Source organism: Oncorhynchus kisutch, linkage group LG17 (genome assembly GCF_002021735.2).
Source record: "Oncorhynchus kisutch isolate 150728-3 linkage group LG17, Okis_V2, whole genome shotgun sequence".
Taxonomy (NCBI): domain Eukaryota; kingdom Metazoa; phylum Chordata; class Actinopteri; order Salmoniformes; family Salmonidae; genus Oncorhynchus; species Oncorhynchus kisutch.
The window spans coordinates 40,326,173-40,340,439 of record NC_034190.2 but is presented as its reverse complement, the minus strand read 5'-3'; the positions used below and the strand labels follow the sequence as shown (position 1 = coordinate 40,340,439).

At 41.7% G+C, this 14,267-nt stretch overlaps 1 protein-coding gene across 1 annotated transcript in view; it reads right to left on the bottom strand.

The window, feature by feature from the left end:
* The window catches only part of LOC109907665 (oxysterol-binding protein-related protein 10), a 143,518-nt gene that overhangs the window by 63,654 nt on the left and 65,597 nt on the right, over positions 1–14,267 (bottom strand). Inside the window, exon 5 of the mRNA XM_020505763.2 lies at positions 3,693–3,881. Coding sequence (XP_020361352.1) covers positions 3,693–3,881 — 189 coding nt within the window. The remainder of the gene's footprint in view (positions 1–3,692; positions 3,882–14,267) is intronic.

The window sequence follows — 14,267 nt, the reverse complement described above, 5'->3', positions numbered from 1 at the left end:
ATGGAAAAAGGGTAATGTAACAAGGCTCATTTTGGGCAGAATGCAGGTTAGCACAAGCTTGAAACAGCATAGAGAAAAGAAAGATAACCCAGTTTCCTATAATCCAAGTCCAAATTCAGAGATGGCCCCAAATGAGTGTTTGGGTTATTTAACAGTCAAACCATCTGCTTGATATTTACTCAAATCACTCTGGGTTCATTTCAGATGACAAGTCTACTTTCCAAATGGTGAGAAATGTTGCCACTCCTGAAGTTGTTTTTCTGTGAATGTTTTTTATGAGAAGATCTCGTTTAAAAAAAAGTGGTTCTTAGTGTGAAGATTGACGCAGAGTATGAATCTGATCTGAATGGGGAATCTAACGACTTGAATCATCCAGGCACAAACGATCTTATCCAAAGCTTAATGAAAATGTTTACTTCTTCCAAGAATGTCAATAACCTGGCACAGTGTTGTTTGAATCCCAAGTAGAAAAATGCATTCATTGAAGAAAAATACCAGAGCTATAGTTTCATGGGGAGCCTGGTAAAATGGCTCCATATTCCCTAGCGGAGTCCTTGTGGTGTTAGGTGATCCAATTCCTCAGCTAAGTTTTGATTACACGCTATCCTTCTAGCCGGTGTACTTTTCAACCAATGCCCTTTTAGAGTTCCATGTTTCAGAGAACCTGGACAAAGCCAACTTGTTCCAGAAGCAGAACCTCAAAGAGAGCAGCCTTTGTTGTTGGCTCCCATACCTGTGCATTGATACAGTGTCCGGTAGCTACAGCAGGAATGATGAGTTCTGACCACCATGTCCTTTATCCAGAACGGGCAAAAATGTTGTTATTTGTGCCATGTAGAGCCATCAGTAAAATCAAATAACATTTGAGCAGAATACAACAGGTGTAGACCTTACAGTGAAATGCTTACTTACAAGCCCTTTAACCAACAATGCAGTTTTAAGACAAAATACCTACAAAAATAAGAAATAAAAGTAACAAATAATTAAAGAGCAGCAGTAAAATAACAATAGCGAGGCTATATACAATACCGGTACAGAGTCAATGTATGGGGGCACCGGTTAGACAAGGTAATATGTACAGTACATGAAGTGACTATGCATAGATAATAAACAAAGTAGCAGCAGTGTAAAAGAAGCGTGTGGGGGCAATGCAAATAGTCTGGGTAGACATTTGATTAGATGTTCAGGAGGCTTGAGGGTAGAAGCTGTTAAGAAGCCTCATGGACCTAGACTTGGCGCCCCGGTACCTCTTGCTCTGCGGTAGCAGAGAGAACAGTCTATGACTATGGTAGCTGGAGTCTGACAATTTTTAGGGCATTCCTCTGACAACGCCTGGTATAGAGGTCCTGGATGGCAGGAAGCTAGGCTTTAGATGTACAGTAACTAATGGAACTAATGTTCAGCCCTTTACCCATTCCTGGAAGGCAATGTCCGACAGAGGCAATGGTACAGCACACAAGTGTGTCCACTGCCAATACTCCATATACCAGGCCTCAAAGTAAAAGACAACTCTAGTCTTCATCAGCTTCGGTTGCTGACGGTGTCTAAAGCTGTATACAGCCGAATATTTCGCAGGTTGACGTTTATTGTCATGACTCTTGTCCTGGAGGCAGAACTGAGCAATTTCCCCTTAGATAGGCCAGCAGCAAAGACAAAATTGGTTATATTGTAAAAGTTCATGATTTATTTAATTTTTTTAGCTTTTTGGTCTTCATTTAAGGTTAGGGTTAGGCATTAGGGTTAGCAGTGTGGTTAAGGTTCGGGTTCAAAAATCAGATTTGAGGACTTTGTGGCTGTGCCATCTAGTGACAACTACACAGAGCTGGCTCCAGAACAAGATTCATGGCGAAAAATGCTAACCTGCGAATATTTCAGGGCAAAGACATAATAATAATGAACAAAAGGCCTACTTTTTTCAAAGCTTAGAGGAAAAACAGTTTATCCCTGATGGATAGAAGAATACACTGTCATCACTTGGAGAATGATTTCCATCAGCTGAAAATGTATTCAAGTCATCTTATCTATATAATTCAGCAGACAAGTACACAGCCCACTGACAATAGCAGGAACAAGACTAGACCGCTAGGACTAACTAAACAAAAGTTGTGAATGAGGCGACTGCACAGCTAAAAGTGTCAGACAATCGTGATTCCATCAAGTTCTTATCTGCGGTCTCTGGCCTATAGTACAGTATAGCGTCATCTTTTTCAATAAATCCCTATAAGCAACTGCAACCAGGCTATACAGAAAGGTTACAAAATCAGTCGTTATAAAGGCAAAGCTTACATTTATGAATGAATGCATGTGAGCAATAGCCTGCTTAACCCAGATTGCTGCGCTCACAGTGTGTTCAGTCTGGTTTTAACCCCTACGGGATCAGTGATCCTATACTGGGACGGTTGTTGCTAACGTGTGCTAATGTGACTAGAATGACGTTGTAAGTAACACCCAACTTTCCAGAAAGCTTCAATTCTTGTTATTGTAACAGAAATGTCCAATTTACAATAGCTATTAGTGGAAAAAAATACCATGCTATTGTTTAAGGAGAGTGCACAACAACAAATAAACTTTTATCACGGCAACTGGTTGATACATTCACCTCTGAAGGTAAATAATGTACTTACATTCAGTAATCTTCAGTAAGACATGCACAAATGTAGCTAAGTACAGACTGATTGTCGCGCCCTGACCATAGAGAGCCTTTTTATCCTCTATTTTGGCTAGGTCGGGGTGTGACTAGGGTGGGTAATCTAGGTTGTTTTATTTCTGTTGGCCTGGTATGGTTCCCAATCAGAAGCAGCTGTTTAGCGTTGTCTCTGATTGGGGATCATATTTAGGCAGCCATTTCCCCACTGTGTTTTGTGGGATCTTGTTTATGTGTAGTTGCCTGTGAGCACAGCTGAAAGCATAGCGTCACGTTTCATTTGTTTTTTAAAATTGTTTTGTGCGTTTCACGAAATAAAAGATTTGGAACCCATATCACGCTGCGCCTTGGTCCGAATGTTATTTCGACGGTTGTGACACTGATCAGTTTTGGAGGAAGAATTCGAAGGGCAGTTTCAGTCTCAAAATGTTTATGCAAATCAATGCCACATTCTTCAGTTGGTTATTTAACCATTTTAGCAGAAACTGGAGTTACTGCTATAATGCACCTACAGAATGTAGAACATATCGACACACCACCTCTCTCTAGTTCAGACTTCACTCCATAGGTACAACATTAGCTTGCCTATTAGCTAGATTTCCCTTTTGTCGCATGCCATGTTAAGCAGTATGGATGTATACAGAGAAACGCAAAGCCAGATCAAGCTACAGACATAGAGAGCAGTGCAGTCAATGTTGATCGGGTCAAACGCCCAGGCCCAAAAATATTTTATGAACTCACTGCACCAATGGCCCACCGGAGGGTCGGCAGAAGCACTGAATGCATAGGACATGGGATAGAGTGCAGTATTGAAACGAGTGTGTTGGGGTCAATGTTGCGGTCAACTTGAAATGACTGGGTCATGTACTTTTAACAGAAATATTCCATAATGTGGAAATAGTTCATTTAAAAATCCAAACTCCATGACTCCAATCTGGCTGAAATTGGGATGAATTTGGCAGACAGTCTGCCTAGCGTCTACAACAATGAATAATCAATGAATCCATGATAATGTCATCAGAGAGGGACAGTTCCTGGTTCCACCCACCTCTTTGACCTCCAGCAGTCTGCCAGGATACTGGTTTTTGGCCCGTCGGGCAGCGGCTGGAGACTTGTGGTGGGTGATGGTCACGATGTTGCTGGGTGTGCCCAAACCCGCCAAGTGCCTCTGGGTACCAGGCGAAGAGGAGGCTGGCAGGAGGGAGACACTACGGGACCGACCGGAAGATGATGAGCCCTAAGAGAGAAAGACAAAAAAAATAGAGGGATATGTGAAGTGCCAACTATTCAACTACTTCCTACTTCTACTTTCATCTAACATTCACCTGTATCCTATGAACTGAGAGTCAAAACAGAAAAGGGGTTTAGCCTTCTTGAATAAGCTTGGGTACTGTATGAAAGCCATGTTGAAACCAGTGCCTGACGAAGGGCAGCAGACAGCGCCTTGTTGTTTCCTTAAAAGGTCCACATTTCAGTCGTATGAAGAGAACCATGACTAACCCTTAGCCTGGGCCTCTTGTTATCACAAACCCCAAACAAAACCAGAGCAAAAGCTTCCACCTCTCCAGTGACGTTAACTCCTAAATTAGTTTCAGGGTACTTCCCTCCTGACAAGAGCCAAGAAGTTACATAGAGGTGAACAACCAGTTAAAAGAGATTTAAGAAGCTATCAACGGAACTTAAAGAGTGGACCTTTGCCTTTTGTTTTCTTTATAGCTCACACCATCAAAATCAAATCCAGTTAGCTCCTTCCCTCCCTCTCTCTACATCTCCCTGCCCTCTCTATAATAGCTGCCATGTCTCTCAGTCGGAACTCATCCTCACCCTCAATCAATTTACAGCAGTCCCAGAGAGAAAGAGTCCCTACAACCTGGATACCACAGAGGACTGGGCACAGCCAAGAGAGAGCAGTAAGATAAATGCATGAATCAAATAAACGACTGTCCCTGAACACTGCAAACCGGAGGAGAAACAACTCAGCTTCAGTTTTAGAACTGGCAACTCTCGCTCCCAGGACCTCAGAGCCCTAATAGTCACAAACAGACAAGGGCACAATGTGACAGGAAAGTACAGGACATAATCTACAGTGCATTCAGAAAGTATTCAGACCCCTTCACATTTCCACATTTTGTTACATTACAGCATTATTCTAAAATTGATTTTAAATTTGTTTAAATCACCAATCTACACACAATACCTCAGAATGACAAAGTGAAAACATTTTTGCAAATGTATTAATAAAAAATAAAAAACAGAAATAGCTTATTTACCTAAGTATTCAGATCATTTGCATTGAGACTTGAAATTGAGCTCAGGTGCATCCTATTTTCATTGATCATCCTTGAGATGTTTCTACAACCTGATTGGAGTCCACTTGTGGTAAGATCAATTGATTGGAGATGATTTGGAAAGGCACACACCTGTCTATATAAGGTCCCACAGTTGACAGTGCATGTCAGAGCAAAAACCAATCCATGAGATTGAAGGAATTGTCCGTAGAGCTCCGAGACAAGATTGTGTTGAGGCACAGATCTGAGGAAGGGTAACAAAAAATGTCTGCAGCATTGAAGGTCCCCAAGAACACAGTGGCCTCAATCATTCTTAAAATTTACCAAGAACCCGAGTTCCTCTGTGGAGATGGGAGAACCTTCCAGAAGGACAACCATTTCTGCAGCACTCCACCAATCAGGCCTTTATGGTAGAGTGGTCAGACAGAAGCCACTCCTCAGTAAAAGGCACATGACAACCCGCTTGGAGTTTGCAAAAAGGCACCCAAAGGACTCTGACCATGAGAAACAAGATTCTATGGTCTGATGAAACCAAGATTGATACTCTTTGGCCAAGCATCACATCTGGAGGAAAACTGGCACCATCCCTACGGTGACACATGGTGGTGGCAGCATCTTGCTGTGGGGATATTTTTCAGCGGCAGGGACTGGGAGACTCGTCAGGATCAAGGGAAGATGAACGGAGGAAAGTACAAAGAGATCCTTGATGAAAACTTGCTCCAGAGCGCTCAGGACCTCAGACTGGGGCAAAGGTTCACCATCCAACAGGACAACGACCCTAAGCACCCAGCCAAGACAACGCAGGAGTGGCTTCGGGAAAAGTCTCTGAATGTCCTTAAGTGGTCCAGCCACAGACCAGACTTGGAACCTGATCGAACATCGCTGGAGAGACCTGAAAATAGCTGTGCAGCGACGCTCCCCATCCAACCTGACAGAGCTTGAGAGGATCTGCAGAGAAGAACTCCCCACATACATGTATGCCAAGCTTGTAGCATCATACCCAAAAAGACAAGGCTGTAATCTCTGCCAAAGGTGCTTCAACAAAGTAATCAGTAAAGGGTCTGAATACTTAAGTGATATTTTAGTATTTTTCTTTATACATTTGCAAACATTTCGACCAACCTTTTTTTGCTTTGTCATTATTGGGTATTGGGTGTAGATTGATGAGGAAAAACAAAAATTTAATAAATTTTATTGATTCATTTGAATTTAGAAAATGCTCTGTTATGAAAATAAATAAATGTTTTGCTCCATGAAGTAATCCAATAATGTGTACAATCTTCTCTCATTGATTGAGACAGTTGGGTCCACCTAAAAGTGCCGCATGTCACTCCCCTGTCACGCTCAATGAGAGAAGATTTGAAATAGATAAGATGGCAGTGTACACATAAACGGAGCATTTTCTAAATTCAAACAAACCACCTGCAACTGGATACTGTTATTTTAGAAGATACATGGTAGGCCGAATCGAGAACAAATATAGTATCGCCAAGTTAAGGTTAGTCGAAGATTCTCTGTGCTACACCAAACAGTACCCTTCATGTAACAGCTAATGGACCATCACATTAGCCCATTACAATCTGCTAGCTAGGCTAACTTATGAATACAGCAAAGATTATTCAAGCTTGTGAACTAAAGGTACTTGTTCTACTTTTCTGTGGATACAGAAAGAAAAACATGACTTTTCTCATAAAGGTACAAAAAAACAGTATACTAATGAAACTCTCCAATTTCTGCATTCCATTAGGTCTCCAATTGGGGACTGTTAAATATTTATCCCCCTTGGTTAATGCATTTCCCTAGTAAGAAACAATTGAGTGAATAAATCTACATATACTCTATACATAATGCAGTCACTCTCCACGTACTGCAACCTCAACAGTATTTCACCAAGCTCCCTTCCCCCCCCCCCCCCATCCCAACTGGCAGGTCTCCCCCTCACAGGTGTGCCCTTACTGCGTGGGTCGACTTGGCCCTCCATAATGGAACATGGGCAGGAGACGGTATCAAAAAGATAGAAATCATCTACTGTAATGTATCTATAGTGGGGCTCTGCTGAGCCTGTTAAGAGGCACCTGAAAAAGGGACTGATACCGAATACCCGCCTGAGCACACCACTCATGCATCAAACGCAATGATATGCTGGGGGGCCTGCAGAGAAATAAGTCTACAAAGAGCCAGGATGAGAGGAATTTCAAACCTCAATGAGAGTTATTCTAAAATACAGTAGCATCCTCTCTTCCACTGCAGTGTGGTAGAAAACGTAGCCTCCGGCAATATAAGAGATGCCTTTCTTCCTTACATGAACCAACTACAGTACAAAGAAAGTCATTGTCAATACACCAGAGAAAAAGGGTTGCTCTTTGTGACCAACTCATTGAAAGAAATGGTATGAAATAGGGCTGTGGTGGTCATGAAATGTTGTCAGCCAGTGATTGTCAAGCAAATAACTGCCGGTCTCACGGTCATTGGCCATTAATTAACATAAACATATTTAGCATCAACACATCTACATTTTTTTAAAGTATATAAATCCATTTCATTTAGCCTACACCATCACAATAAATCCACTATTTATTTTAGGCAGGTCTAAAGAAACATGATATGAAGAAAATTCTGTCTATTTCAGAAGAACAGAATAGCTTACTCAGTGTTGGGCCCTGATCTGGCTATGGGCTACACTAGTTCATTTATCAGAAAAGATTTGCTTAAAATTCCTTGGAATTATGTTATATTATTTTAGAGTATGAAAAATACAATTGAACATAGCTGAATAAAATAGAAAGGATTTGGGCTTCCCGAGTGGCGCAACGGTGCTAGAGGCGTTACTACAGACCCGGGTTCATTCCCGGGCTGTGCCACAACTGGCTGGGAGTTCCATAGGAAGGCGCACAATTGGCCCAGCATCGTCCGGGTTAGGGGTGGGTTTGGCCGGGGGGGCTATACTTGACTCATCACGCTCTAGCGACTCCTTGTGGCAGGCCGGGTGCCTGCAGGCTGATTCAGGTCACCAGTCGAACGGTGTTTCCTCCGACACATTGGTGCGGCTGGTTTCCGGGTTAAGCTGGTGTGTGCTAAGGAGCGCGGATAGGTGGGTCATGTTTCGGAGGACGCATGACACCACCGTCGCCTGTCCCGAGCTTCAGCGATGAGACAAGATCGAAATTAGGAAGAAAAAAGGGGTGTAAAATACACATTTCAAATCATCATTTGATCTGCATCATGCAGCCTTAGAATGTATTTAAAAAAAATCTAAACATAATATATGTGTGAAATTTGTTTTTATTCAGAATGGACCATTATCAGGCACCGGTCTCGGAACATGGGTAGAGAAAAAAAAAACATGCCGTCTATCCACTTAAATAGCAAATGGATGATGCTTTTCCCGTGGTTCATTTTCATGCCAGCCAGGTAGGCTATACTCCTGTTGTAAAGAGAAGCAATTTGCTTAACCTCTATTGGATCGGTGTCCCTAAACCAGGACAATTATTGCTCAATATGCAATAATGTGACTGTCATTCTAATGTAAACAGCAGCCAACTTTCCAGGACATAGACATGTCTTATAATGGGCAGAAAGCTTAAATGATTGTTCATCTAACTGCAGTGTCCAATTTACAGTAGCTATTACAGCAAAAAGAATACCAAGCTATTGTTTGAGGCGAGTGCACAACAACAAAACACATCATGACACTTGGTTTGATTCTTTCACCTCTGAAGGTAAATAATGTACTTACATTCAGTAATCTTGCTCGGATTTGTCATCCTGAGGGTCCCAGAGATAAAATATAGCATAGTTTTGTTTTTATGTTAAAATGTAGGAACTGGGTTCTACAGTTTGACCCCCCCACCCCCGGCAATCTAGATGTGTGAAGGTTAGTGTATTTTCTGTAGGGAAGCGAATGATCAATCATGAATGACATTCCTGGGAGTGTGTAAACTTTAATTTTGTATTACCATAGCATTTTTGTATGTTCTCTATAGGTATGTACTTGAAAATGTATAAATGGACCAATTCAGGTCATTTGGGCAAACTCCTGGTAGACTTGATACAAAATATTGTGTAGTGATGTAATTCTTAACTGGATTTGTCTGAAACTTTGCACACACACTGCTGCCATCTTGTGGACAACATCTAAATGACACAGACTCCTATCTCAATGTATGGCCTTTCTCTTGAATTTCAAAGATGATGGAACATAACATATAGATATTTTTACCAGATCTAATGCGTTATATTCTCCTACATTCATTTCACATTTCCACAAACTTCCCTTTCAAATGGGATCAAGAATATGCATATCCTTGCTTCAGGTCCTGAGCTACAGGCAGTTAGATTTGGGTATGTAATTTTAGGCGAAAATGGAAAGATAATAAAAATATATTTATTTATTTCAACTTTATTTAACCAGGTAGGCCAGTTGAGAACAAGTTGTCATTTACAACTGCGACCTGGCCAAGATAAAGCAAAGCAGTGTGACAAAAACAACACAGAGTTACACATGGAATAAACAAATGTACAGTCGATAACACAATAGAAAAATCTATATACAGTGTGTTCAAATGTAGAAAGGCAATAAAATAGGCCATAGTGGTAAATTACAATTTAGCATGAACACTGGAGTGATAGATGTGCAGATGATGATGTGCAAGTAGAGATACTGGGGTGCAAAATAGCAAAAAATAATAAAAAATAACATGGGGATGAGGGTGGGCTATTTACAGATGTGCCCTGACAGCTGATGCTTAAAGTTAATGAGGGAGACATGAGTCTCCAGCTTCATTGACCTTTGCAATTCATTCCAGTCATTTGCAGCAGAGAACCGGAAGGAAAGGCGGCCAAATTAGGTGTTGGCTTTGGGGATGACCCGTGAAATATACGCTGTTCTCAGATTATGCTTTTTCCGTTTAAAAAAAAATCTGACACAGCGGTTGCATTAAGGAGAAGTTTATCTTTAATTCTGTGAATAACACTTGTATCTTTTATCAATGTTTATTATGAGTATTTCTGCTAAATCACTGGATGTTTTGGAATCAAAACATGACTGCACGTAAGGTGCCAATGTAAACAGATGTTTGGATATAAATATGCACATTATCGAACAAAACATACATGTATTGTGTAACATGATGTCCTATGAGTATCATCTGATGAAGACCATCAAAGGTTAGTTATTAATTTGAACTATATTTCTGCTTTTTGTGACTTCTATCTTTGGCTGGAAAAAATGGCTGTGTGTTTTTTCGACTTGGCTATGACCTAACATAATCATATGCTGTGCTTTCGCTGTAAGGCATTTTTGAAATTGGTCAAGATGGGTAGATTACCAAAATGTTTATCTTTCATTTGCTGTATTGGACTTGTTAATGTGTGAAAGTTACATATTTCAAAAAAATATTTTAGAATTTCGCACACTGCCTTTTTAGCGGAATGTTGTCGAGGGGTTCCCCTGCCCTAGAAAGGTTAACGTTGAGTCTGGAAGGAGAGTTTACAGTCTAACCAGACACCTACTGTAGGTATTTGTCCACATATTCTAAGTCAGAACCGTCCAGAGTAGTGACCCTAGTCGGGCGGGCGGGTGCCGGCAGCAATTGGTTGAAGAGCATATATTTAGTTTTACTAGCATTTAAGGGCAGCTGGAGGCCACGGAATGAGTGTTGTATGGCATTGAAGCTCATTCGGAGGTTTGTTAACACAGTGTCCAAAGAAGGACCAGAAGTATACAGAATGGTGTCGTCTGCGTAGAGGTGGATCAGAGAATCACCAGCAGCAAGAGCGACATCATTGATATATACAGAGAAAAGAGTCGGCCCAAGAATTGAACCCTGTAGCACCCCCATAGAGAGACTGCCAGAGGTCCAGACAACAGGCCCTCCGATTTGGCACACTGAACTCTATCTGAGAAGTAGTCGGTGAACCAGGCGAGGTGGTCATTTGAGAAACCAAGGCTATTGAGTCTGCCAATAAGAATGTGGTAGCCTTGGTAGCCTTGGCCAGGTCGATGAAGACGGCTGCACAGTATTGTCTTTTATCGATGGCGGTTATGATATCATTTAGGACCTTGAGCGTGGCTGAGGTGCACCCATGACCAGCTCGGAAACCAGATTGCATAGCGGAGAAGGCACAGTGGGATTCGAAATGGTCGGTGATCTGTTCGTTATAACTTGGCTTTCAAAGACTTTAGAAAGGCAGGGCAGGATGGATATAGGTCTGTAACATTTTGGGTCTAGAGTGTTTCCCCCTTTCAAGAGGGGGATGACTGCGGCAGCTTTCCAATCTTTAGGGATCTCAGACGATACAAAAGAGGTTGAACAGGCTAGTAACAGGCCTAGCCTATTATATAGTAGGCCTAGCCTATTATATAGTAGGCCTAGCCTATAGAGATGTTGCTCATGAGCTCATGAGCTGAGTACCAGAGTGCTGAGTACCAGGCAGTTAGTATGGGTGTTTTCTGTTAACTTCACTAGGGTAGGGGGCAGCATTCGTAATTTTGGATGAAAAGCGTGCCCAAATTAAACTGCCTGCTACCCAGGCCCAGAAGATAGGATATGCATATAATTAGTAGATCTGGATAGAAAACACTCTAAAGTTTCAAAACCGGTTAAAATAATGTCTGAGTATAACAGAACTGATATGGTAGGAGGAAACCCGAGGAAAATCCAACCAGGAAGTACTATTATTTTGATAGGGTGTTTTTCCATTGAAAGCCAATCCACCATACAAAGACTTAGGACCCAGTTCACGAGCTCTGTGGCTTCCTCTACATGTGGCCAGTCTTTAGGCATTGTTTCAGGCTTTTACTCTGACAAATGAGGGAGATACAGCACTTTCAATCAGTGGCCAGTGGAAATTTACATTCCTCAGCCATGCGCCTGATTGTTTCTCCTTTCCTATTGACAAAGCTTTTGTCCGGTTGAAATATTACTGATAATTTATGACCAAAACAACCAGAGGATTGATTTTAAACATCGGTTGGCATGTTTCTACTAACTTTTATTGTACTTTTTAAAAACTTTTCGTCTGGACTTCGGATTACTGGACAAAACACGCAAACAAAAAGGAGGTTTTTGGTCATAAAGAGGGACATTATCGAACAAAACAAACATGTATTGTCTAACATGGAGACCTGGGAGTGCCACCAGATGAAGATCATCAAAGGGAAGTGATTAATTTTAATGCTATTTCTGACTTTTGTGACACTCTCCTTGGCTGGAAAATGGATGTATGGGTTTCTGTGGCTAGGTGCTGACCTAACATAATCGCAAAGTGTGCTTTCTCCGTAAAGCCTTTTTGAAATCTGACAAAGTGGTTGCATTAAGGAGAAGTTTATCTGTAATTTGATGTGGCTCTCTGCACTTTCACCGGATATTTGTTTGAGACAATGCATTTCTGAACTTAACGTGCCAATGTAAACTGAGATTTTTGGAAATAAATATGAACTTTATCGAACAAAACATACATGTATTGTGTAACATGAAGTCCTATGAGTGCCATCTGATGAAGATCAAAGGTTAGTGATTAATTTAACCGCTATTTCTGACTTGTGAGCCCTCTCCTTGGCTGGAAAACGGCTGTATGGTTTTCTGTGACTAGGTGCTGACCTAACATAATCGCATGGTGTGCTTTTGCAGTAAAGCCTTTTTGAAATCGGACACTGTGGTTGGATTTACAAGAAGTTTATCTTTAAAATGGTGGATGTTTGAGGAATTTTAATTATGGGATTTCTGTTGTTTTGAATTTGGCGCCCTGCAATTTCACTGGCTGTTGTCGAGGTGGGACCTTGTACCAGAGAGGTTAAGAGAATGTATTTCTTGTTAAAAGGCTGAATAGCTCTAAAGGGAGTAAGCAAAGGGGGGGGGGGGGGGGGTTGTGCCACATCAGTTTTGATTGGCTCAGTTGAGTGGGGTTAATCACCTGTTTTATTTCGGTGGTTCATCTGACCAGTTTGTTCAGTCTGTTTGAGTTTGTGTAACAGTATAACTTTAGACCGTCCCCTCGCCCATACCCGGGCGCGAACCAGGGACACTCTGCACACATCAACAACAGTCACCCACGAAGCATCGTTACCCATCGCTCCACAAAAGACGCGGCTCTTGCAGAGCAAGGAGAACTACTTCTTCAAGGTCTCAGAGCAGGTGACGTCACCGATTGAAACGCTATTTAGCACACACCGCTAACTAAGCTAGCCGTTTCACATCCGTTACATTTGGATTGTTTGTCCAATTCAGTTTGGCCAGACTTGTTTGTTCAACCCATTTGAGGTTGCAATCGCAATTAGTTGCGAGTGCAATTCATTAATCTTATTCAATCAGTCCGAGTCATGTGGGTCGGGGAAGTGTATCAGAGAAGGACTGAATTTTCAGGTCGCTTGGGGAAAGCATAAGAAATGCGTAAAGGTAAGTGTGGAATTCTTCTCGTTGGTGGGGAAGCTCCTCTCCTGGATCGCTGCTTAAGTGCAGCCTGGTAGGGGTTGAGCAAGTGTGAAAGTGAAAATTTGCAAATAAATTCATAAAAAATCCTACAGTGTGATTTTCTGGATTTTTTTTCCTCATTTTGTCTGTCATAGTTGAAGTGTACCTATGATGAAAATTACAGGCCTCATCTTTTTAAGTGGGAGAACTTGCACAATTGGTGGCTGACTAAATACTTTTTTGCCCCACTGTAAGAACCTTCCAAAGTCATGACATAATTTTCCTGAATTTTCCAAGCTGTTTAAAGGCACTATCAACTTAGTGTATGTAAACCACTGGAATTGTGATACAGTGAACTATACGTGAAATAATCTGTCTGTAAACAATTGTTGGAAAAATTACTTGTGTCATGCGCAAAGTAGATGTCCTAACCGACTTGCCAAAACTATAGTTTGATAACAAGATATGTGTGGAGTGGTTGAAAAACACGTTTTAATGACTCCAACCTAAGTGTATGTAAACTTCCGATTTCAACTGTATAGCCAGTTAAGGAAAATGGTCTATGGCAGGGAAAGGGAAAAAAGAGAGCTGCGGAGTAGGAGGAAGATGAAAGAACCTGAAAGATATGGTGCACAATGTCCAATTTCTATAAAAGGGACTCAAGTGCATTATGTCCCATGGGGCTCGCAGGACCTGGAAGGGTTGTTTGCCCGCCTACCTGACCTCCATGATGGAGCAGGAAAATGGATAAGGACTTTTGAAGAGCAAACCATGGGTAAGCTACTGGCTGTGGGGGATCTGAAGGCACTGCTGGCGAGAGTAGTGGGAGTGGCAAAGAAGGAGGATGTAGGGAGGTCCAGTAACCTGAACGAGGCAATAGGGACTACACTGGGAGATGGAATAGACTGACTCACACCGCCCAGA